General features: G+C 48.3%; 1 protein-coding gene across 1 annotated transcript in view; it reads right to left on the reverse strand.

Annotated features, from left to right (window-relative positions):
• TMCC1 (transmembrane and coiled-coil domain family 1) overlaps window positions 1-12,886 on the reverse strand; it is a 149,474-nt gene extending 136,588 nt beyond the window's left edge. The window contains exon 1 of the mRNA XM_082265539.1: window positions 12,195-12,886. Within this exon, the coding sequence (XP_082121665.1) occupies window positions 12,195-12,707 (513 nt within the window). The 5' untranslated portion in view covers window positions 12,708-12,886. The remainder of the gene's footprint in view (window positions 1-12,194) is intronic.
• Between the last annotated feature and the right edge of the window lie 9,215 nt (window positions 12,887-22,101).

Here is a 22,101-nt window from a genome sequence, read left to right on the forward strand (position 1 = left end):
TAGGCTGCACCGGCGGGCACTCACAAGGCGGCTGCACCGGCGGGCACTCACAAGGCGTCACTGATCGGCACTCACAAGAACTGAGGAGGCGCAACTGATGGCCACTGACGGGAACTGATGAGGCGGCACTGATGGGAACCGATGAGGCAAAGAGCTGTAGATTGTACTTTCCAGTACAAGGGATTAATGTCGCTTGGCGCATATCAAGATCCGCAAGTTCGCTTTTCAGCGCAGCAAATTTCTATGCGCCAGACCCCATTATTTCCATCACAAATCAGACCTCCGAGTGTCTAGGTGACTAGTTGTTTAATCAACTTATTGTTTCTAGCAGAGGTGTAACTACAACCTTAAGGGCCCCAGTGAAAGAAACCATAATGGTGGTCCGGGAACAGTCAGGGAACGGGCTGATGTGGAAGGGGAATGGTCTGGGAACGGTCCGGCGGCAGATAGGAATAGGCTGATGCGGTCAGGCATGGTCGGGGAATGGTCAAGGCAACATGCTAATGTTGTAAGGGAATGGTCTGGAAATGGTCAGGTAATGGGCTGTGGTAGGGGAATGGTCTAAGAATAGTCAGGGAACAGCTGACGTGGTAAGGGAATGGTCAGGGAACGGGCTGACGTGGTAAGGGAATGGTCAGGGAACGGGCTGACGTGGTAAGGGAATGGTCAGGGAACGGGCTGACGTGGTAAGGGAATGGTCAGAGAACGGGCTGACGTGGTAAGGGAATGGTCAGAGAATGGGCTGACGTGGTAAGGGAATGGTCAGAGAACGGGCTGATGTGGTAAGGGAATGGTCAGAGAACGGGCTGATGTGGTAAGGGAATGGTACAGGAATGATCAGGAAATGGGCTGATGTGGTAAGGGAATGGTCAGAGAACGGGCTGATGTGGTAAGGGAATGGTCAGAGAAGGGGCTGATGTGGTAAGGGAATGGTACAGGAATGATCAGGAAATGGGCTGATGTTGTAAGGGAATGGTCCGGGAATGGTCAGGGAATGGGCTGATGTAGTAAGGGAATGGTCAGGGAACGGGCTGATGTAGTAAGGGAATGGTCAGGGAACGAGCTGACGTAGTAAGGGAATGGTCAGGGAACGGGCTGACGTGGTAAGGGAATGGTCAGGGAACGGGCTGACGTGGTAAGGGAATGGTCAGGGAACGAGCTGACGTGGTAAGGGAATGGTCAGGGAACGGGCTGACGTGGTAAGGGAATGGTCAGGGAACGAGCTGACGTGGTAAGGGAATGGTCAGGGAACGGGCTGATGTGGTAAGGGAATGGTACAGGAATGATCAGGAAATGGGCTGATGTTGTAAGGGAATGGTCCGGGAATGGTCAGGGAATGGGCTGATGTAGTAAGGGAATGGTCAGGGAACGGGCTGACGTGGTAAGGGAATGGTCAGGGAATGGGCTGACGTGGTAAGTGAATGGTCAGGGAACGAGCTGACGTGGTAAGGGAATGGTCAGGGAACGGGCTGACGTGGTAAGGGAATGGTCAGGGAATGGGCTGACGTGGTAAGTGAATGGTCAGGGAACGAGCTGACGTGGTAAGGGAATGGTCAGGGAACGGGCTGACGTGGTAAGGGAATGGTCAGGGAACGGGCTGACGTGGTAAGGGAATGGTCAGGGAATGGGCTGACGTGGTAAGGGAATGGTCAGGGAATGGGCTGACGTGGTAAGGGAATGGTCAGGGAATGGTCAGGAAATGGGCTGATGTGGTAAGGGAATGGTCAGAGAACGGGCTGATGTGGTAAGGGAATGGTCAGAGAACGGGCTGATGTGGTAAGGGAATGGTCCAGGAATGGTCAGAGAACGGGCTGATGTGGTAAGGGAATGGTCCAGGAATGGTCAGAGAACGGGCTGATGTGGTAAGGGAATGGTCTGGGAACAGACTGATGTGGTAAGGGAATGGTCTGGGAATGGTCAGAGAACGGGTTGATGTAGTAAGGGAATGGTCCCGGGAACAGTCCAGCGGCGGACAGGAATAGGCTGATGCGGTCAGGAATGGTCCGGAATGGTCAAGACAACATGCTAATGTGGTCAGGGAATGGTCTGGGAATGGTCATGAAATGGGCTGACGCAGTCAGGAATGGCCGGGGAATAATCTGGGAATGGGCTGGCGCGGTCTGGAATGGTTGGGGGGGGGGGGGAACGGACTGACGCGGTCAGGAATGGTCAGGGAATGGGCTGATTTAGTCGGGAAACGGTCTGGGAATGGTCTGGAAATGGGCTGACGCAGTCAGGAATGATCTGGGAATGGGCTGGCGGGGTCAGGTCAGGAATGGTTGGGGGAATGGACTGACGCGGTCAGGAATGGTTGGGGAATGGTCAGGCATAGTTGGGGAATGGTCCGGGAACAGTCAGTCATGTCAGAATGCACCATCAGCCAACCTAGTTGTACGATATAATATACATGTTGCTGCTCATCTGTCGGTGTCGTGTTTCAGGCGACACTTCAGAGCTTTCGCTAGTTTAACACCGCGTCCCGACCAAACATCCAGCGATCCTGGCATCGCTCACCCAGAATTTTAGCTAAACACAAACATTTGGATTAGGATGGAATTTCAAGATGCTTCTGAGCACACCACCTCATGAAAGGATGGAGATCTGCGCCAGCGTTCCGGACAGATGAGACGCCGCGTTGTGTAACCGGGCCGGGGAATTATTGGACATTCTAGATGGGTAGCACAGAGCAGCCTGTGTGAGGGGTACTGGGGGGGCCGAGTGCTCTGATTGTGGGATTTTTCCAGTGGAAGGATGACGCAGCCTTCAGCAAATATTGACCCCGCACGCCGCTCTCGCCATCCCCGCCGCCCTCCAGGTGTATGAATAATGGGCACACTGTGTACTCCAAGTGGAAAGTTCCTTCTCTTCATTGAAGTAGATCGAACCCAGCAACTCAATATAAAAGCCTCACCGTGCAAAGAGAAATCCAAAAGTAAAATGTTAAACTTTTCTAATCCTGCAGCTTCCATTACCTACCTGGTGATCCCACCATAGGCTACCAGACACTTCCTGTTATGGGGTGACAACTGTTTCCTGTGTTGTCACCCGGTCACAAATGCCTCTGTGCCGACACATTATGCAAACATCAGCCACCATTTCTTTCCATTTTTACATGACAATTATCACTTTTTAAAGTTGAAGTTTAATCCACTCATATTTTGCCTTCCTACGGGGCGGGGGGCTAAAGGAGGAGGGGGCAGGGGGTAATGGGGGAGGGAACAGGGCTGGGGGGTAACGGGGGAGGGAACAGAAAAGGGGGAGAAACGGGATTGGGGGGGACATGGGGAAGGGTGGGGGTGGACAGGTGGGCAGGGGTGGCAACGAGGGGGGGCAAGGTGGGTAGGCGGGGGGCAACGGGGCAGGGGGAGAGGGGAAACAGGATGGAGGCCAGGTGGGGGGCAACGGGGCAGGTTGGAGGGGAAACGGGACGGGGGCCTGGTGAGCAAGCGGGGGGCAATGGGGAAGGGGGAAGGGGAACCAGATCGAGAGTCGGTAGAAACTGGGTGGGGAATGGGGGGGGGGGGGGGGAGACGACAGGCGGGGGGCGAAAGGGCTAGATGATGCTGGACCTCCTCCAGCTAGAAAATGATGGGGGTCTCTGACTTGCTGCAGCTTCTAATGCATATTGTGAGGAGCTCACAGTGTGCGGTGAAATCAGAGTAAACCATTCTGGTACAGGAGAGGAGTCGGTACAACTGTGCAATTCTGAAGGGAAGGCCGGAGTTGCGCTCTAAAACTGATTACTACCACTCTTTACTGAACATTGTAAATAAAGTTGGGAGGGAATCCTCAGCACCTGGGGGTTTCGGTAAACACAGCACAGTAACCGGCTTCTCATCCTCTATTTGATCAATGTACAGTTTATGTATCTATGGATGGCTCCTCTAAAGACTGCAAAGTGTGCGCGCCACCTTGTGGGGGAAATGCAGAACAGCCGCAATCATGCTATTGCAGCACTGGGCAAGAGGTTACCTTGGTGTGTTGTCCCGGAGTTACATATGTGAAACGAACCATTATTACAGAAGCCAAAGACAGCAAACCCTCCCCAAAAAATTCCACATTTACCTGCACTGTAAACAGAAAACTGTACACAGCCGCTCATTTATAACACATTCTGTCAAAAGGCAATTTTGATCTAAAATAACATTTAATTGAAGTATTTAGTAAGAGCCTAAAGTAAACGCGGCGGTAATAAATATTTGTTACAGACACCCTGCAGCTGGCACCATGTCCTTGCACAAGTCTCCCCTGTGTTTCAGACCGTTAAAAAAAAAAAAAAAAAAAAAAGGAAAGGGGGGGTGCTTAAAAAACCGTGGGGGGGGGGGGTATAGTAGGTGCTAAATAAAAAAAATAAGGGGGAGAGCGCAAACAAAAAAAAGGAAGGGATTGGGGGGGGGCAAAAAAAAAAAAAAAAAGTGTGGCGAGGGGTGCTTAAAAAAAAAAAAAAAAATGGAAAATCCAGTAATCGCAGTAATCTGGTGTTGCAACCTGAAGGAATGCAATACTGCCTTCAATAAGAGGCGGAGATATCATTTATAATGTTCTGTGTTATAATGTTACATAACAGATCCCCAGTCCCCTGGTTCTATTTGCTGAGAAAGTCTTGTAGGGACGGTGTGGGAAAAGGAGGAGACGCTGGCAGTGCCAGGTACGAAGCCTCGCTGAACTTTGTACACTTTGCTGTGCCTCAAATCCCTTATCCAGAGCATCTAATAACCCTTTCCTGTAACTGGGGTCACAAAAAATGAAATTATGAACCCAAAAAGGAGCAAAACCCGGGGCATAAAAGTAACAAAAAAAAAAAATCTTTCCCAGTCTTCTTAGTGGTTGTAAACTTCAGACATGAAAAATGAACAAAGCATATCCCTCTATAGTGTGTACTTGTCTCAATCCAGAGCACTAAGTGTTATTTCTGTCTGCTGCGCCTCCTTCCTCTGATATCAGTAGGAGTCACTTCTGACAAGTTTCCCGACACCAAGAGATAAAAGGTGACGGGAGGGAACACAGCCTGTGACTGACAGCCTCAGCTCTGTTCCTGTGTCCCTTGCCGCCAATCAGCTCTCCTCTCTGAGCTCTGCACTGTCATTTTCTCTCTCTGCCCCCTGCTTTCTGAAAGGTCAGCCAAGCTTTATATATTCAGCACTTTGAATGGATGTAGAGGTGAGATATTTATATAGCTTGTCTGATCTTTCAAGGAGAAAAAGAGGGAAGGAGGAGGAGAAAAAGGAGAAAGAGGAGAAAGAGGAAGGAGGGAAGGAGGGAGGAGGAGAAAGAGGAAGGAGGGAAGGAGGGAAGGAGGGGAAAGAGGAAGGAGGGAAGGAGGGAAGGAGGGAGGAGGAGAAAGAGGAAGGAGGGAAGGAGGGAGGAGGAGAAAGAGGAAGGAGGGAAGGAGGGAGGAGGAGAAAGAGGAAGGAGGGAAGGAGGGAGGAGGAGAAAGAGGAAGGAGGGAAGGAGGGAGGAGGAGAAAGAGGAAGGAGGGAAGGAGGGAGGAGGAGAAAGAGGAAGGAGGGAAGGAGGGAGGAGGAGAAAGAGGAAGGAGGGAAGGAGGGAGGAGGAGAAAGAGGAAGGAGGAGAAAGAGGAAGGAGGGAAGGAGGAAGGAGGAGAAAGAGGAAGGAGGGAAGGAGGAAGGAGGAGAAAGAGGAGGGAAGGAGGGAGGAAGGAGGAGAAAGAGGAGGGAAGGAGGGAGGAAGGAGGAGAAAGAGGAGGGAAGGAGGGAGGAGGAGAAAGAGGAGGGAAGGAGGGAGGAGGAGAAAGAGGAGGGAAGGAGGGAGGAGGGAAGGAGGGAGGAGGAGAAAGAGGAGGGAAGGAGGGAGGAGAAAGAGGAGGGAAGGAGGGAGGAGGAGAAATAGAAGGGAAGGAGGGAGGAGGAGAAATAGAAGGGAAGGAGGGAGGAGGAGAAATAGAAGGGAAGGAGGGAGGAGGAGAAAGAGGAGGGAAGGAGGGAGGAGGAGAAAGAGGAGGGAAGGAGGGAGGAGGAGAAAGAGGAGGAGAAAGAGGAGGAGAAAGAGGAGGAGAAAGAGAAGAGGAGGAGGAAGAGAAGAGGAGGAGGAAGAGAAGAGGAGGAGGAAGAGAAGAGGAGGAGGAAGAGAAGAGGAGGGGGAAAAGGGGCAGGGAAGGGGAAAAGGGGCAGGGAAGGGGAAAAGGGGCAGGGAAGGGGAAAAGGGGCAGGGAAGGGGAAAAGGGGCAGGGAAGGGGAAAAGGGGCAGGGGAAAAGGGGCAGGGGAAAAGGGGCAGGGGAAAAGGGGCAGGGGAAAAGGGGCAGGGGAAAAAAAGGGGCAGGTGAAAAGGGGAAAAAAAGGGGCAGGTGAAAAGGGGAAAAAAAGGGGCAGGTGAAAAGGGGAAAAAAAGGGGCAGGTGAAAAGGGGAAAAAAAGGGGCAGGTGAAAAGCGGAAAATAAGGGGCAGGTGAAAAGCGGAAAATAAGGGGCAGGGAAGCGGAAAAAAAGGGGCAGGGAAGCGGAAAAAAAGGGGCAGGGAAGCGGAAAAAAAGGGGCAGGGAAGCGGAAAAAAAGGGGCAGGGAAGCGGAAAAAAAGGGGCACCCCCTTTTACACAGCACACAGGAACAGAACTGAGGTGGTCAATCACAGGAGGTGTGCTGGAGCTCCCTCCCGTGTCACCATTCTTCCTTTGGTGTCAGGAAAACTTGTCAGAGGAAGATAGAGGAAGGAGGCAGCAGACAGAAATGACACTTCATGCTCTGAAACCCTCCAATCCTTTACAGCCAGGGAAGCGACTATCTAAAGCTGTTCGATCCGCAGTTGCCATGATTTTGCCGTTGCCATTTGACGGCTTGATAGATCAGTAAAAGAGCAAAAGCAACTTTAACGGATATTAACGCGCGGTTTGCATGTAATTATGGGTTCAGCTCCACTTTATGTAAATGAAAAGAATAATTATTGAACAGGGATTTGAGACGTCACTGCATTCTCCATATTATCAGACGGCTGGGTACAGGGTTCAAGAAATGCGATAGTAAAAGGGTACAAGCAATCAAAAAAGCATGAAGGGTGAAGTCTCTCCTGTGTTGAGGTCATGAAACTCCATAACCTGATTGTACATACAAAGTGTGACTCAGTATTTAAAGTGGAACACTAGCCAAACTTTATTTTATTTTTATTTACCGAAACCCCAAAAAAATATACTATGCTGCAGCTTAGCAGTCCTTCGATGCGGTGGCTGCATTTTTTTCCAGTTTTTTTTTTTATCCGATGATCCTGCCAGTAATGCGCTTCCTGACCATGGCTGACAAGGCTCACTGTATCTATGGAGGAGCAGCGTCGTCTCCCCAGGACAGCTTGTAAGGGACTACAGTACACCTCCACCTCTCCTCTTTACCATAACACAAGGCGGAGGTGTTTTGTAAGGCAGAGGAAGTGCTGAAAACAATAAGTGGTACTCCGCACAAGCCGCTATCAGATCACAAGATTTCTGGCAGGATCAACCAGTGTTTTCTTGCACTTAACAGATATAGCAAAGAGCGTTCAATGGTATTCTTAAAGTAAAACTCTGAGTAACCCGAATTTAAAAAATATGATGGGAAGGAAATACAAAAGCCGCGCATCAGAAAGCAGACCCATGTGGGGAAGTAAATGGCAGCCTCAGTCTGGGCTCCGACCAGGCCACGCCCCCAACGCATTTTACTTTACCCCTCTGAGCTTCATCATGGGGATTAAAAACCTACTCTTCTCCCCCCCATTCCTAACACCAATGCTTAGTGTAACAAAGATGTATATGCTAATTTCAGCCAGCTATGATCTCCCCCGTGTCAGCCAGCGACCGACTACAGGGGTGAAGAGAGAGCACTCAACAGCTGGCAATGCCTAGGCAGTGATGTTACCCATAGGCCTACCATGGCCCATCCATTGTCAGTGCTCCCTCCTCTTCCCTGCAGCAGTGCAGGTTGACACAGGGTGGGGACACATGGCCAGGCCCATCTATTGTCGGCGCTCCCTCATCTTCCCTGCTGCGGCACTGGTTGACAAAGGGGAGCCAAATCACATGTTCGAGCCCATCCATTGTCAGAGCTCCCTCCTCTCCCCTGCACCAGCACAGGTTGATACAGGGGAGCAGGATCACATGGCTATACCCATCCACTGTCAGAGCTCCCCTCTCCCCTGCACCAGCACATGTTGATACAGGGGAGCAGGATCACATGGCTATACCCATCCATTGTCAGGGCTCCCCTCTCCCCTGCACCAGCACATGTTGATACAGGGGAGCGGGATCACATGGCTATACCCATCCATTGTCAGAGCTCCCCTCTCCCCTGCACCAGCACATGTTGATACAGGGGAGCGGGATCACATGGCTATACCCATCCATTGTCAGAGCTCCCTTCTCCCCTGCACCAGCACAGGTTGATACAGGGGAGCAGGATCACATGGCTATACCCATCCATTGTCAGAGCTCCCCTCTCCCCTGCACCAGCACATGTTGATACAGGGGAGCGGGATCACATGGCTATACCCATCCATTGTCAGAGCTCCCCTCTCCCCTGCACCAGCACAGGTTGATACAGGGGAGCAAGATCACATGGCTATACCCATCCATTGTCAGAGCTCCCCTCTCCCGTGTACCAGCGCGGGTTGATACAGGGGAGCGGGATCACATGGCTATACCCATCCATTGTCAGAGCTCCCCTCTCCCCTGCACCAGCACAGGTTGATACAGGGGAGCAAGATCACATGGCTATACCCATTCATTGTCAGAGCTCCCTCCTCTTCCCTGCACCAGCACAGGTTGATACAGGGGAGCAGGATCACATGGCTATACCCATCCATTGTCGGAGCTTCTTCTTCTCCCTTACAGCGGCTCAGGTTGACACAGGGGAGCTAGTTCATATGACCAGGCCCATCTGTTGTCAGCACTCCCTCCTCTCCCCTGCAATGGCGCAGGTTGACACAGGGGAGCAGGATCACATGGCCAGGCCCATACATTGTCAGAGCTCCCTCCTCTTCTGGAGGAAGCAGTTATTTTCCCTATGGATCAAAAAAATTCTAAAAACGGTAAAAAGATACAACAAACCTCCTCTCATGTTCTTAAGAAACTGAAGTTGTACAGATTATGTCTGCTGAATAAAATGGCCAAAAACCTAATTAGCGGGTTGCAAGTATAAGCGGAAAAGTACCATAAACGGGTGACACGCGCCGTTCTATTTGTGCACACAGACAGACCATATAAACACGTCTATATATTTTTAATGCAATGTACGGACAAGGCTCAGTGACCTTGTTTCTGTGTGTGCATTTGGCTGGAGACCAAATAGTTGTGGAGACGGTTATAAATAATAAAACATGGACTAGAAAGCACTCGGACACGTTCCAGACGGGTCATTATATATTCCGGAGGTCCTAGGAGACCTGCAGTGCCCAGGAGACTGCACAGAGAGGTACAGCAGCCTCCAGACAAGACACTATAGATAAGTGGGTAGCAGGTGGCTCTGCAGTTCAATGCCCACCAGAAAAAAAAACACATGAGCATGGAGTTTGTACATCACCCTTCATAATTTTGTAGATTTTCTCTATTTCCAACCTCAATTGTCCTACATTGTCCAAAGAGCAGCTGAACGCACCACACAAACATAAGGCCACACTAAGGTAACGTCAAACTACAGTGCTGGGAAATTTCGAATAGCCAATCAATACACACTATATGGCCAAAAGGTTTGTTGACACCTGCCCAGCACATTTTCTATATGACCAAAGGCTTCTTGCACCATTATACTTCCTCCACAACCAAACGTTTGACACCTGACCTTAACACTTCCTATATGGCCAAAGGAATGCTGACACCTGACCATCGTATTTCTTAGATAGCCAAAGGTTAGTGGATACCTGTCCATCACACTTCCTATATTACCAAAGGTTTGATGACACCTCACCATTCCACTAATTATATGGCCAAAGTCTTGACACCTAGCCAACACATTTCCTATATGGCTAAAGGCTTGTTGACACCTAACCATTACACTCCCTACACAACCAAAACACTTTGACGAACCCTGACCTTCATACTTTCCAAATGGTCAAAGGCTTGTTGACACCTGACCAACACACTTCCTATATGGCCAAAGGTTTGATGACACCTCACCATCCCACTAACTATATTGCCAAAGTCTTGACACCTGGCAAACACATTTCCTATATGGTCAAAGGCTTGTTGACACCTAACCATTACACTCCCTACACAACCAAAACACGATCCCTGAGCTTCATACTTTCCAAATGGCCAAAGGCTTGTTGACACCTGACCAACACACTTCCTATATGGCCAAAGGTTGGTGGATACCTCACCATTACACTTGCTATATGGGCATAGGATTGTTGACACCTGGCCATCCCACTTACAATATGGCCAAAGTCTTGTTTAAACATGATCACACTTACCATATGGCCAAAGATTTGAGGACGTCTCACCAACACACTTCCTATATAGGTTAGTGGATACTTAACAATCACACTTCTTGTATAGTCAAAGGCATGATGACACCTGACCATCACACTTCCTATATGACCAAAGGCTTGATGACACCTGACCATCACCAAAGGCATGATGACACCTGACCATCACACTTCCTATATGACCAAAGGCTTGATGACACCTGACCATCACACTTCCTATATGACCAAAGGCATGATGACACCTGACCATCACACTTTCTATATGACCAAAGGCTTGATGACACCTGACCATCGCATTTCTTAGATAGCCAAAGGTTAGTGGATACCTGTCCATCACACTTTCTATATGGCCAAAGGTTTGATGACCCCTCACCATTCCACTAACTATATGGCCAAAGGTTTGATGACACCTCACCATTCCACTAATTATATGGCCAAAGTCTTGACACCTAGCCAACATTTCCTATATGGCCAAAGGCTTGTTGACACCTGACCATTACACTCCCTACACAACCAAAACACTTTGACCATTTGGAAGGTATGAAGGTCAGGGATCGTCAAAGTGTTTTGGTTGTGTAGGGAGAGTGATGGCCAGGTGTCAACAATCCTTTGCCCATATAGGAAGTGTAATGGACAGGTATCCACCAACCTTTGGCCATATGGTAAGTGTGTTGGTCAGGTGTCAACAAGCCTTTGGCCATATAGTAAGTGGGATGGTAAGGTGTCAACAAGCCTTTGACCCCAGACCAACACACTTCCTATATGGCCAAAGGTTGGTGGATACCTCACCATCACACTTCCGATATGGGTAAAGGATTGTTGACACCTGGCCATCCCCCTTACAATATGGCCAAAGTCTTGTTGAAACATGATCACACTTACCATATGGCTAACGATTTGAGGACGTCTCACCAACACACTTCCTATATAGGCTAGTGGATACTTAATCACACTTCCTGTATAGTCAAAGGTTTGTTGACAGCTGACCATCACACTTCCTATATGACCAAAGCCTTGATGACCCCTGACCATCACCCTTCCTATATGACCAAAGGCTTGATGACACCTGACCATCACACTTCCTATATAACCAAAGGCTTGATGACACCTGACCATCACACTTCCTATATGACCAAAGGCTTGATGACAGCTGACCATCACACTTCCTATATGACCAAAGGCTTGATGACATCGGACAACACCACTTCCTATATGACCAAAGGCTTGATGACACCTGACCATCACACTTCCTATATGACCAAAGGCTTGATGACACCTGACCATCACCCTTCCTATATGACCTAAGGCTTGATGACACCTGACCATCACACTTCCTATATGACCAAAGGCTTGATGACACCGGACAATAACACTTCCTATATGGCCAATGTTTGTTGACACCTGACCATCACATTTCCTATATAGCCAAAGGCTTGTTGACACCTGACCATCGCACTTCTTATATGGAAAAAGTTTTGTTGACGCCTGGCCACCACACTTCCTATATGACCAAAGGCTTGATGACACCTGACAATCGCAGCTCAAAATTTATCCCTTTTGCTTTGGAATGGGATGTCCAACAGGTTTATATCGGTGATGGTCAGGTGTCCACAAGTTTCTGGTCATATAGTAAAATATCTTTTCTGTATCGAACTAGATCAGTACTAGACTGGTAATTTTATACACTTTATAAACGTGAAACAATGGAAATAAATCGGCACTATTCATTCACAATAACATTTTAGCTTCCAGAACAGCCCACCACATCCCTGCTCAAAGTCTTGGCCTCTTACCTTCTCAGCTGAATCTTCTGCAGATAAGTAGGAGGTGTTGGAGATTTCCAGAGCTACAGAGGCAGAGTGTGCATCGGTGGTAGATGAAGAACGTGGACGGGCAGGGTGTGAAAGGACAGCCATGATGTCCTGCGCAGACCGGCGGCCAATTTGCGGGCTCCCGCGCGTCTTGCCCTTGCGGTTCTGCTGAAGGCTGCTTCCTCTTTTCACTTTAGGTGGAACCCGGATTTGCTGCAGGACACGATTGAGGGTGGTGCTTTGTGCAGTACCGTCAAGGTCTGCAACCTGCAATGGGTCCGGTTCCAAATCCGGTTCAAGCTGAGCCTGTTGGACATCGTGAGGGGAGACGGAGGAGCGGCGTCTCTGATGCTGAAACAGATGCTTCAGGCCGTGGCCTATGTTGTCAAAGTGGGAGCCCTTGGAGGGCTTCTGGTCACCGTCCACCAACCTCTTCCCTTCTGTACCCCCAGGGTCGGCATCGTCACAGAGGCTGTCGCTGCCAGAAGCCTCCATCAGAGAACGCCAACCATGCCCTCTCGTGCCAACTCAATGCTCAGATTGCTGCTTTACGGCAAAGACTGGCCTGAGTCTTATATTGATATCAATGGTATAAACCCAAAAGATGCGATGGTAACGGAGTAAAGTGGTCATATGACTGGAGACAAAGCAATTGTGATACCTCGGCTATTCAATGATATCTGTAAAAAATAAAAATAAAAAAAAAAGTGAGATAATAAATTTGAGAGCTCCCTAATTAAAAACCTCTGTAGTTTCTTATGACACAGAGTTTAGCATCTGAACTTCAGGATATGCATTTACTAAATCCACTCATTCTTCTTGAATCTCTATACGCTTCGTGTATTTCTTCCAGATCTGTGCAGTAGTCCAGTGTAAAACTTCCTGTAATGAAGACCGCTCACTGCTGCTCTCTCTCTGTTTGTGCTGGGTGACCGGTCTTGTCTCCGCCCCCTCCTGTAGTTTTCTGTAGTGGGAGGAGCCTGATGGGTCCCTCCCACAGCTCTGCTCTCTGCATAGTCTGTGTATAGCAGTGATGTCACTGCAACTTTCACAAAGTAAAAAATGGATTTTTGTAAAATCTTACCGTAAAATCCTTTTCTCTTAGCTCATCGACAGACGTAGTCCTCGGTGATACACCACCTTCGGTTATGTTACCTCCGCAGGAGCAGGACTAGACAGGAAATTAAAAAGCTCTGGCCACACCCTAGGGGCAGTCCCAGAGGGTATATCCTCTCTCTCTCTGCCTCAGCAAATCAGTTATGTGAAAAAGCAGTGCTTAGAGAATTTAACCCAACCCAACTCCAAAACAGAGGGGCGGGGACTACGTCTGTCGATGAGCTAAGAGAAAAGGATTTTACGGTAAGATTTTACAAAAATCCATTTTTCTCTAGCGCTCATCGACAGACGTAGTCCTCGGTGATACACCATCTTCGGGACGTCCCAGAGCAGTATCACAACTGAGGGGTGGGAAAATGGACATCAAATCCCAATCTAGAAGGCCCAACCGGTGCCAACTAGAAGTTTACAATGCTCATCCTTAATGATGAGACTCAACCAAAAAAAAGAGAAAACAATTTTTTTTTTTTTTCAAACAGAAAAAAACCCTCGAGGTAGACCACCGGTCTCCTCAAATTGCGGCCTGCAAAACCTTGCGGCCAAATGAGGCATCCGCCGATGCCGTCACATCAATTTTATAGAATTTTGTAAAGGTATGTACCGACGACCAGGTGGCCGCCTTACATACCTGGACCACTGACGCCTGATGGCGAAAGGCCCAGGAAGTACTGAGCGCTCGAGTGGAGTGCGCCCTAACAGGGAACGGAGGACTCTGACCCTTAATAGAATAAGCCTGTACCACCGTTTGTCTAATCCATTTGGCAATGGTCGCGGCAGATGCAGGCAAACCCTTTCTGGGGCCATCCGTGATCACAAAAAGTGAATCCGTCTTACGGAATGATTCCGTAGATTTCAGGTATACCCTGATTGCCCGAACCACATCTAAGGAATGCAACGCATGTTCCCGATGATGCTTGGGCTGAGGACACAAGGAAGGTAGTACAATATCTTCATTCAGATGAAAATCTGAAACCACCTTGGGAAGAAAAGATGGCTTAGGATGAAGTACTACCTTATCCCTATGAATCACTAGGTATGGTGACTGGCATGATAATGCAGCCAGTTCTGACACCCTGCGAGCAGAAGTGATAGCCACCAAGAAGGCCACCTTCTGGGATAGAGTAAGCAAGGGAATCTCCCTGATGTTTTCAAAGGGAGGTTTCTGTAGAACCGACAAAACCAAATTAAGATCCCAGGGCGGTAAGGGCGCGCGGACTGGAGGAGCCAGGTGCCGCACCCCCTGGATGAAATTCCGCACCAAGGATTTGGTAGCTAAAGGCTTCTGAAAGAAGATTGCTAATGCTGAAACTTGACCCTTGATGGTGCTCAAGGCTAGCTTCTGCTCAACCCCTTGTTGCAAAAAGGCCAATATTCGAGTCACCGAATAGGTACGTGGAGGAAATCCTAAAGATTCGCACCACGCAATATAAGTCTTCCATGTGTGATAATAGACTTTGCTGGAAGTCGCTTTCCTTGCTTTAATAAGGGTAGGAATGACTGAAGTAGACAAACCTCTGTCCTTCAGTACTTGGGTCTCAATGGCCAGGCCATTAAAACCAGCGACTGTAAAGCACGAAGGTAAATTGGTCCTTGAGACCACAGACACTCCCTGAGACGAAGTTCCCACGGAACGTCTGCGACTAACATGTCCAAGTCGGCCAGGCCGGCTTGAGGAGGCCAGCCTAGAATTTCTAGGACCACTGGCGCTGATTGGATCTGAACCAGGCGTCCCTAGAACTATCTGGCCCCGACCATCCGAGAAAGTCTGGTCGTTTTCTGTTCCCACACATTTATCAGATACCTGATAGTTATCAGGAAAGGTGATCTTTTCTGGTTGAACCTCAGGGACCGAAGTCACCCGACTAGAGGCTACTTGGCCTATCTGGTCAACCAGATCCGATTCCTGTGAGGTATCGGGACTAATCTTAGGAAAAGGTAAAGGAAAAGATCTTTTCAGGGAACGGTAACTACCGCTTCCTGTGGTACTTGAATGTTGGAAGGGAAGAATCGCACCGGTAGTAGTGGTTGATGCTCGATCTAATGTCCTGAATACCGGTGAAAACGTCCCCCCACCCTGAAACCGGGTGGGGGCGCACCTTCAGGCTGTGTACTCCTTTGCTTCGGGTTTGGCTGGGTTGGTCCCCTTCTTGAACCCTCCTGGAGGAGTCTTTCCTTTCCCGCTAGTACCAGCCGGGCGCCCTTTATGGGCGGTAAAGAAAGGTCCTCGCTTGTTGCGAGGTCCCTTAGCTTTTGCAGCCTGTGGCAAAAAAGTGCTCTTGCCCCCAGTGGCATCCTTAATGATTTCATCTAGGTTGGCTCCAAATAGACGATTCCCCTGAAAGGGGAGATTGGTCAAGGTCTTTTTGGAACCTAGGTCAGCTGACCAGCATTTTAACCACAGCACACGTCTGAGGATCACTGCTAACTTAGATGCATGCCCTAATAGGGGAGTAGTGTCCAAGGCTGCGTCACAGATAAACCGTAGCCCTTGTATGATCTGTTCCATCAAATCAGATGTCTCCTGGGGAATATCCTTTCCCCTAAGGTCTTGGCGTACCATTTTCGCCCATTCCGTAAGTGTCTGGGAAACTAGACCAATAACAATTACTGGTCTAAATGCTGACCCTATCAGAGAAAAGATAGTGCGGGACTCTGCTTCTATCTTTCGATCCACCGGATCCTTAAAGGACGAAGTGTCCTCCACTGGAATAACCGTGGCTTTATTCAGCCTGGAAATAGGCGGATCCACGATTGGTGGTACCGTCCATTTCTTAATGATGGATTCCTCAAACGGATAGCGTCTAGCAATACGCTTGGAAATAGTAAAGGTACGTTTAGAATGCTCCCATTCTCCTTTAATCTGATTACCAAAACATTTAGGTACAGGAAAAACCTTCGCCATCTTGATGGGCTTATTAGTACCAAAAGGAATCTCTGTATCAGTTGCTTCTGCCGGTAAAGCCTCAAGTTTTAAGGTTTCTTGCACTGCCACAACTAGTGCGTCCACCAATGCTTCTTCCTGAATAATAGCAAGAGAAGAAGCGTCCTCCTCACTGTCTGAGGGGGCTTTACCTGGGATAGCAACCCTTGCAGAGGAACCTGCAACTGCCGTGACTATCTCTGAATCTGAGTCAGAGGTGTCAGATAGTATAGGGGTAGGCGGGGGTCGCTTCCTTGACCCCCGTCCCTGACAGGCCGCCTCCACCCGAGCCACCATAGACTCCAAAATTGCTGTAAATGACTCTATACTCTGTGCACCGGCGGGTCCCGTGGCCCCCTCGAGGGAAACAGGTGGGGGAATATGTGTGGCAGGGTCCATGATAACTCCAGTTACTTCCTGGATAATATAATTCAAAAGTAAAGAAAAAAACTTTTTTTTTTTTTTTCTTTTCTGACCCCCAGCGCCACAAAAAAACCCCTTAGTGTTACCTGCTAGCTATCGATCGAGAGAGAGAGAGATAGACCCCCAGGCTCACCACTTGATGCTCAGAGTTAAACTGCAACAGGTTACAGCGCTGTCTTGACAAACAGGAAGTCTTTTGGCTGGCTGCCCAGGAAGAAAGGAGGCGGCTCCGCCCCTCTGCACGCCTTCCGGCGCCTCCCCCAAGCTCCACGAGGTGTAGGATCACCTCAAACATGGCCGCCCCCATGCTGGAGACACGAGGCTACGCCAAAATGGCGGCTCGTGCGATCCTGCAAGAAAAAATGGCGGCGGCCTGCTGAATGGCGGTGTGCTGCAGGGCACACAACACTGTCTCTGCCTGGGGATATGGCGTGGTTGGCGGTATCGGCCCTGGCGGACCGCATGGCCGTTCGGGAGGCCTGCTAATAGCTGGAGATCTGATTTGGAAGGCAGTCTACATGTCCGTGGCTTCTGACTGGTAGGTAGCTTATACTTAACCCATAAGATTCCCAGAATGCCACAGATTACATCTTTTAAACATGTATACAATAGATTGTTAGCTCCCAAACCAAGCCTCCTGGCTTTTTGTACACAAAAAATCACACTCAAAGTAGGAGGATCTGTGACATGTTATAGGATAGAAAGGACTCTTTCTTACCATACAGAGAGGGGCCCGCGTTCACCACAAAACCCGTCAGGGGGAAAGGGGGAACATACTACTCACCATACCGGAACAGGCGGGCACCAACTCCTGACAGTACCCCTCTCCACCAGGGCGGGAGGGCTGTCGACCGATACGAACGCCGTGACTCATGGTCTTTGGCGTTTCAGCGAGACGTTTAACTCGCGGGTTCAGTCCTTTTAATGGGACTTTGTCGCGGCCGACCCAGCGCGGAGCTATGGCCTGCACGCGCTCGTAGGCTGAACTGGGGTGACCACCGGATCTCAACATCCAGCCCGTCGCCCAGTTCAGCTTTCTTGCTTGAAGATCTCACAGGAACACTGGAGAAAAAGCTGTCTAAAAAAATCCTTTAAGAAAAAATTCTTGCCAGGACCTAAGATCCCAGCAAGGTGTCTAGGTCCTTACTCCTAACTAGACAGAAAATAACTGATTTGCTGAGGCAGAGAGAGAGAGGATATACCCTCTGGGACTGCCCCTAGGGTGTGGCCAGAGCTTTTTAATTTCCTGTCTAGTCCTGCTCCTGCGGAGGTAACATAACCGAAGGTGGTGTATCACCGAGGACTACGTCTGTCGATGAGCGCTAGAGAAATCTGAGTTATCAAAGGCATTTAGTGCACACAAAACTCCTTTGCGCCTATTAAAGTGTTACTAAACCCAAAACAGTAAAATCAGTCTGTATATGCAGAAAGCATGCTTGTTATACTCACTGTGGAACCTAAGAGGTTAATCCTCTGCATTGTGTGAAAAGGCTGTTTGATCCAGTCTACTCTGATCCTCCCCTTCTTCCACTGTCCCCAACTCATCTTCTGATAGAACAAAGCCTTTGCGACAAGCCACACATGCTTAGTTTGGTGTGTATTGCTACAGTTTTCTCTTTTCTTGGTAAAGTGCATGAGATCAGCATAGAGCCAACCAGCACTGTCCAGACAGAGGATCAAGGGTCCTGCAGCCCCATAGGACAGAGGAGAAGGATAACTCCTCCTACAAGCTTTAACAAGACACTGATAGTAGTCACAGAAGTGCTATATACTTCTGCTGAGAAAAGGTATTTAGCAGTTTATTTACTTAAATAATTGCATTTCCATGTTCTGTGTACTGTGGGAGAGCAGATATAGTGACTGCAGAGTAGTGATCGACCGATATAGTCTTTTTTATTGCCGATACCAATATTTTGCCCAATGCATATCGGTATCGGCTGGTATCTGCCGATATTTTCGGACAAATACCGGCCGATACCGATTACATTTTTTTTTTTTACAGCTACTCTAGTGGAGGGACCCCAAACCCCTCCTCTGCACTAAAAACATTCAAAAACGCCAAGTTTGGATGTTTTGAATGCTGTCGTTTTTTTTTAATCTGGCGCCGAGTACCCGGAAGTGATGTCATGACATCACTTTCGGGTTTATTAAATGGAGACCCGATCAGAGCCAAATGCGGCTTTGATCGGGTCTTCTCTATGGCGGCCTGGAAGGTGGCAGGAGGGGGGGGGGGGGCGGGGGTTGTCCCCTCCCGCTCCTTGTAATGACAACCGAGCGGCTTCTCAGCCTCATCAGTTGTAATTACAGGACAGCCGACCGTCGGCTATGGACGCCGGTGCCGGGGTGATTCCTCTAGCTGTAGGCATCACTCCGGTACAGCACTTTCCCGAAATATCGGTAACCTCCGGGGCCGATTCCGATATATCGGGGAAAGTGCAGATCGGCCCTCAATATATTAGCTTTGCCCATAAAATCGATCGACCCTTACTGCAGAGTCCTGGGTTCATTAACACTTTAATAGATTTTGTTGAAAAAAAAAATCTATCTTGCTAAAACTTTTGGCTCTGTTTTTGAACCTTGGACGCCTAATATGAAGACCCACCCAGCTCCTGACTACCTAAAGGCTCTGTTCCCACCTGTGCGATTTCAATCACCGCGATTCACAAACACGGCAAATCTCGAGAGAAACGTGTGCGATGCCATTACTTCATGGCAACTCAATCGCACTGCGATTTTGCAGCGATAAATCACTTGGTAATCGCGGCAATTTACAATGCTGGTCGTTCAAACAGGAGATTCTATTGAGCAAAAGTATTGTGTGCTGCGATGTTCTGCGATTAGGGTGCCATTAAGAAATCGTGGCATCGCACGTGTCCCACAATTCAAAATCGGCCAGGTGTGAAGGGAGCCTAAAGTGGTTGTAAACCTCAGACATAAGCATATCCCTCTATCATGTTTGCCTCTCTCAATCCAGAGCACTAAGTGTAATTTCTGTCTGCTGCCTCCTTCCTCTATTTGCAACAGTAATTTCTGATAAGTTTCCTGACACCAAGAGATAAGGTGACAGCACACAGCCTGTGATTGACAGCCTCCGCTCTGCTGCTGTGTGCAAGTGGGTGTCTCTCTTCCCTCCAGTCAGCTCTCAGAGCTCTCCTCACTGAGCTCTGCAGAGTAACTTCAGCTCCCCACCCCGTTTTCTGAAAGCTCAGACAAGCTGTAACAATTTTGCACTTTGAAAGGCTGTAGAGAGGACAGCAGATAACTAGGTACAACATATGTAGGAGGATTGTGCATCTTCTGAAGCCAATCACTTCACTCGGTATATGAAGGTTTACAAGACAACCACTTTAAAGTAGAATTCCAGTCTAAACCTAACTAGTCTTAAAAATGTCCCTGCCCCCCATCCTCCAAATTTATACTGACTAACATATGTAAAGAAAGTTGTATCCAAACAGAAGGAGCAGTGCTACTACCCATACAGCTCACCAACAAACGAGCTCCCAGGTGCCCGATCCACAGCCGTTTAACTGAGTACATATGCAAAAAGATCACCCGCACACCGGTAGTTGCTCTTAAAAAAATCTCCACCTTTGTTCAGGACCCACAGAACATAACTGCTGATAAGATCAGTTGACGTGTTTCAGCCTAAAAGGCCTTAGTCATAATAATGACTAAGGCCTTATAGGCTGAAATGCTTCAACTGATCTTATCAGCAGTTATGTTCTGTGGTTCCTGAATAAAGATGAAGATTTTTTTAAAAACTACCGGTGTGCTGATCATCTTTCTACAAAGAAAGTTGTATATTCTTACCTATTTTTGGAACGCTCCGGTCACGAGATCCTGAGTCAAACCAGCGGAAGCTGGAGAGGAGAGAGCACTCAACGGCTGGCCATTCCGGGAGTGGTGACATTACCCATAGGCTCCCATGTCCAAGTCATTGTTGGAGCTCCCTCTTCTCCCCTGCAGCTGCCCCTGGCTGACATAAGGGAGCTGGATCATGTGATTGGACTGGAGCAGGCTGAAAATAGATAAGTATATCTTTTTTTTTTTTACACAGGTTAATAAGCATAGGTGTTGGCTGCTTTAGGACTAGTTTGGTTCATACATAAATGAATATTCGATCCACAGTGGATCTGAGCAAACTGACGGGTTGGTTTCTACTGTTCATTGATATACAAGAAAAAGGAAAAACGTGGCAGGTAAACTTCTAATTTAAATTTGGTACATATAGAAAAAAAAAAAATATATATATTATTATATATATATATATATATATATATATATATATATATATATATATATATATATATATATATATATATATATATATACACATACACACACACATTTTTTTCTCCTTTTTGTTTTTTTCTTTTTTTTTTTTTTTACTTACATTTGCTTAGTCACGATGCAGTGCCATCAATTTTCCGTCTCCTGGATTCTTGCTGACTGCACACTTTGATATGTGATGAATGAGCATTCTGCATGGAGACGTTCTGCTGGACAAGAAGAATAGACCGGTTACTACGAGGGAAATTGCCCACTTATCTATTTGACTCATCTAACAAGACCGTGCAAAGAATAATGAGAATACGTAAAGTGCAGCAATCCAGAGCAACCAATCACATTTGTAGAGGGTAATGTAACAAGGTCATGGCAAAAGGCGATTGGTTGGCTGAGGGTTAATACACTTTCCATTTTGCTTTTCAACTCTTCAATAACACCAAAAGTTTCAGTATAAGTGTGTATAACAGCCATTCTCAATCATTGTTCCTCCAGAGTTTGCTGGGGGGTTCCTTGAGCTGTGGTTTATGGACCTCCCCATCTGATGGTGCTGAATAGTTCAGGGTCAATTGCCACCTGGCAGAGCCAGCTGCATAACACACAATGAGCTTTTTCGTGGTCTGAAAGAGAAGCATTTTTCCCACTGACCACCAATGAAGGGGACATTCTTCCCACTGACCACCAATGAAGGGGGCATTCTTCCCACTGACCACCAATGAAGGGGGCATTCTTCCCACTGACCACCAATAAAAAGGAGCATTCTTCCCACCGGCCACTAATGAAGGGGGCATTCTTCCCACTGACCACCAATAAAAAGGAGCATTCTTCCCACCGACCACTAATGAAGGGGGCATTCTTCCCACTGAACACCAATGTAAGGAGCATTCTTCCCACTGACCGCCAAAGTAAGGGGCATTCTTCCCACTGACTGCCAATGTAAGGGGCATTCTTCCCACTGACCGCCAATGTAAGGGGCATTCTTCCCACTGACCGCCAATGTAAGGGGCATTCTTCCCACTGACTGCCAATGTAAGGGGCATTCTTCCCACTGACCGCCAATGTAAGGGACATTTTTTCCACTGACCACCAACGTAAGGAACATTCTTCCCACTGACCACCAATGTAAGGAACATTCTTCCCACTGAC

The sequence above is a fragment of the Pelophylax lessonae genome, assembly GCF_965119305.1.
Source record: "Pelophylax lessonae genome assembly, chromosome: 8".
Classification (NCBI taxonomy): domain Eukaryota; kingdom Metazoa; phylum Chordata; class Amphibia; order Anura; family Ranidae; genus Pelophylax; species Pelophylax lessonae.